The 4053-nt window shown below is 48.8% G+C and overlaps 1 protein-coding gene across 1 annotated transcript in view; it reads left to right on the top strand.

Moving 5' to 3' along the window:
- Positions 1-475: 475 nt before the first annotated feature.
- LOC309548195 (chymotrypsin-like elastase family member 1) overlaps positions 476-4053 on the top strand; it is a gene marked incomplete at its 5' end in the record, with an annotated part of 12020 nt that continues 8442 nt past the window's right edge. The window contains one exon of the mRNA XM_082248150.1: positions 476-486. Coding sequence (XP_082104276.1) covers positions 476-486 — 11 coding nt within the window. The remainder of the gene's footprint in view (positions 487-4053) is intronic.

Below are 4053 nucleotides of genomic sequence, written 5' to 3'. Positions count from 1 at the left end.
CGTTCAGGTGGTGAGCCTCTCAAAAGAACCCCAAGAAGGAAAGGGAAGGAAGGAATGAATGGGGCAATGTCATTTTTCCAAAAAAGGTGCATAGTTCAAATGTTCATTGAGTCCCGGAGGAGTACAGGCATTTAGGCTAAAAATCCATCGGGATTCCCTCTGAAGAATGACATTGTCAAAGGGTCCACCCCTGGGGCCTGGGTGGACTCTCTCCAATGCAAAAAAACTAAATTTAGGATGTTTATATCTATGCGTGTATGCTATATGGCAGGCAATAGGACTTTCCAGGTCCCCTCCTTTGGTGTATGTTTCATGGTCTTTAATTCTTTCCCAGAAATGACGTTTGGTTTTTCCAATATAAAATGCTGGGCATTCACATTTCCACAGGTATATAATTCCTATCGTTTCACATGTCACAAAATGCCTTGAGATGAAGGTTTTTCCATTTGGTAAAGTTTGTTGGGATTTTGTAGCAATGTATTTACAGTACGCACAGGAACGGCAAGGAAAGGTTCCATGAGGTAGCTTTATGCAAGGATCCTGCTTTTTATTTCTTTCATAGTGACTAGTTGTTACTAATAGGGTTGAGCGAACACCTAGATGTCCGTGTTCGACGGGTTCGGCCGAACTTTAAAAAAAAGTCCGGGTCCGTGTCCCGGACTTTTACCGAACTTTTCCCGGACACCGAACCCCATTGAAGTCAATGGGGACCCGAACTTTAAGGCACTAAAATGGCTCTAAAACACCAAAGGAAAGGGCTAGAGTGCTGCAAATGGCAGCAAAACGTAATTAAGAGCATGGCAAGTGCTCTGCAAACAAATGTGGATAGGGAAATAACTTAAAACAACAAAAAAAAAACAGAAAAATAAAACAATGTTCTTCTTCATCTCTGAAGGACGAGGCCCATATGGAGTAGGAGGGAGGTTGAGGTGGTGGTGGATGTGGCGGTGACATAGGCGTGCGCACAGGGTGTGCTGGGTGTGCCTGGGCACACCCTAATCACCTAGGGCACATAGCATTGCCAGTGAGGAGATGGGAAAGATCTCCCTGGGACCTGCTCTGCTCTATTTCTCCTTGCCTACAGGTACATGGCCCCGATACATTACTCTCCCTGCTGGCAAACACATGCATGTGTATTTCAACTTTGGGGTGCACACCTTAATGCAATAGGCTGCGCACACCTATGGGCGGTGTAGGTGGAAGCGGCGGTGGAGGAGGACCAGGGCCGGATTAACAGCATCATGGGCTTGGTGCTGAGGATTTTGAAGGGCCTTAAGGGCCGTGCCTTGCCATGCACCCAGAGGAGGAAGGGTGCAGCCATGCATGCCTAATTCAACATGGGATGCTGTCTCTGAAGCCCATAAACACATCCATGCATCGCCAACTGTCCCTCCTTGTCCGGCCTTCACGCTGTGTGGGGAGGTTCTGAGGGTGCTGCCTGGGGAAGCGAGCATAGAAGCCAGACTTCTGTGTTTACAAGTGACAGAAGAGCGGTAACAGTGAATATGGCCAACCCGGGGCCTATATAAAAGGTAGGGGCCTGGAGCTGCAGCTCCAATAGCCCCTACATTAATCTGGCCCTGAGGAGGAGGACGAGGTAGCCAACACTGCTTCTTTTCAAAAATTTTAAATGAGGGTACACCCCAAAAGAGTGAGAAAGAGCAAAAATGGAACAATGGGTGGGTAAGGTCGGTATCCATTGCTATTCTGCATAAGGTACGGAAAAGTCCCGTGGGATCCATGCCTGGTTCATTTTAATGAACGTGAGCTTGTCCACATTGTCTCTGGACAGGCGGCTGCGCTTGTCTGTTATAACGCCCCCAGCCGTGCTAAATACCCGTTCAGATAATACACTGGCTGCAGGGCACGCCAGCACCTCCAAGGCGTAAAGGGCAAGCTCAGGCCATGTGCCCAATTTGGAGACCCAGAAGTTGAAGGGGGCAGACCCGTCATTCACTACATGTAGGCGTGTGCACACATACTGCTCCACCATGTTGGTAAAATGCTGCCTCCTGCTAAGACGTTCCATCTGAGCTGCTGGTGCTGCTGTTTGTTGTGGCGTGCTGACAAAGCTTTTCCACATTTCGGCCATGCTAACCCTGCCTTCTGAGGTGCTGGCGGTGCCCTGGTTGCGTTGGCGACCTCCTCCTCCTCCTCCTCTGCCTTGTGCTTCCACTGTGGCCCCGCTGTCAGATGGGAATGCCAGCAGCATGGCGTCTACCAGCGTGCGCTTGTACTCGCGCATCTTGCGATCGCGCTCCAGTGAGTGAATTAAGGACGGTACGTTGTCCTTGTAACGGGGATCCAGCAGCGTGGCCACCCAGTAATCAGCACAAGTTAGAATGTGGGCAACTCGGCGGTCGTTGTGGAGACACTGCAGCATGTAATCGCTCATGTGTGCCAGGCTGCCCAGAGGCAACGAAAGGCTGTCCTCTGTGGGAGGTGTATCGTCCGTGTCCTCTGTATCCCCCCAGCCACGCACCAGTGATGGCCATGAGCTGGCCTGGGTGCCACCCTGCTGTGAACATGGTTCCATCTCCTCCTCCAGCTCCTCCTCCTCCTCATCCTCCTCATCCTCCAGAACTGTGCCCCTGCTGGACAATTGCGTCCCTGGCGTTTGCGTGTGCAGGAACCCACCCTCGGAGCCCCTTGCGAATGACTGCCCTGAAAGCCTTGGAAATGTTACCTCTTCATCCTCCTCCTCCTCCTCATCCTGTGCCACATCCTCTTCCATCATCGCCCGAATTGTTTTTTCAAGGAGGCATAGAAGTGGGATAGTTAAGCTGAGAACGGCGTCATTGCCACTGGCCATGTTGGTGGAGTACTCAAAACAGCGCAACAAGGCACACAGGTCTCGCATGGAGGCCCAGTTAAATTAAATAGCGGAATAGAAAATATGATCCAAAAAAAGTGTATGTATATCACACGTACACAACCACACTGGGCCCCAATTACTATTGTTTGTACCCCTAAAAGGCTAGATGAGGAGTAGGGGGAGTATGGAACAGGCAGCACCCTCAAACCTTCAGAAGTATGAGATGAACCCCAACAACTTGGAAAGGTGGATCTCTCTCACACGTACCGACACAGACTATCCCGCAATTCAATTGATCCTCAAAGGTTTTTATTGAATAGCGGAATAGGAAATATGATCAAAAAAAGTGTATGTATCTCGCACGTACACAACCACACTAGGCCCCAATTACTATTGTTTGTACCCCTAAAAGGCTAGATGAGGAGTAGGGGGAGTATGGAACAGGCAGCACCCTCAAACCTTCAGAAGTATGAGATGAACCCCAACAACTTGGAAAGGTGGATCTCTCTCACACGTACCGACACAGACTATCCCGCAATTCAATTGATCCTCAAAGGTTTTTATTGAATAGCGGAATAGGAAATATGATCAAAAAAAGTGTATGTATCTCGCACGTACACAACCACACTAGGCCCCAATTACTATTGTTTGTACCCCTAAAAGGCTAGATGAGGAGTAGGGAGAGTATGGAACAGGCAGCACCCTCAAACCTTCAGAAGTATGAGATGAACCCCAACAACTTGGAAAGGTGGATCTCTCTCACACGTACCGACACAGACTATCCCGCAATTCAATTGATCCTCAAAGGTTTTTATTGAATAGCGGAATAGGAAATATGATCAAAAAAAGTGTATGTATCTCGCACGTACACAACCACACTAGGCCCCAATTACTATTGTTTGTACCCCTAAAAGGCTAGATGAGGAGTAGGGGGGGTATGGAACAGGCAGCACCCTCAAACCTTCAGAAGTATGAGATGAACCCCAACAACTTGGAAAGGTGGATCTCTCTCACACGTACCGACACAGACTATCCCCCAATTTAACTGATCCCCAAAGGTTTTTGATTAAATAGCGGAATAGAAAATATGATCCAAAAAAAGTGTATGTATATCACACGTACACAACCACACTAGGCCCCAATTACTATTGTTTGTACCCCTGAAAGGCTAGATGAGGAGTAGGGGGGGTATGGAACAGGCAGCACCCTCAAACCTTCAGAAGTATGAGATGAACCCC

This window comes from Pelophylax lessonae, assembly GCF_965119305.1.
Source record: "Pelophylax lessonae genome assembly, chromosome: 2".
NCBI classification, from domain to species: Eukaryota; Metazoa; Chordata; class Amphibia; order Anura; family Ranidae; genus Pelophylax; species Pelophylax lessonae.
The sequence above is the reverse complement of the archived record's forward strand: the minus strand, read 5'-3'. Positions and strand labels throughout refer to the sequence as shown.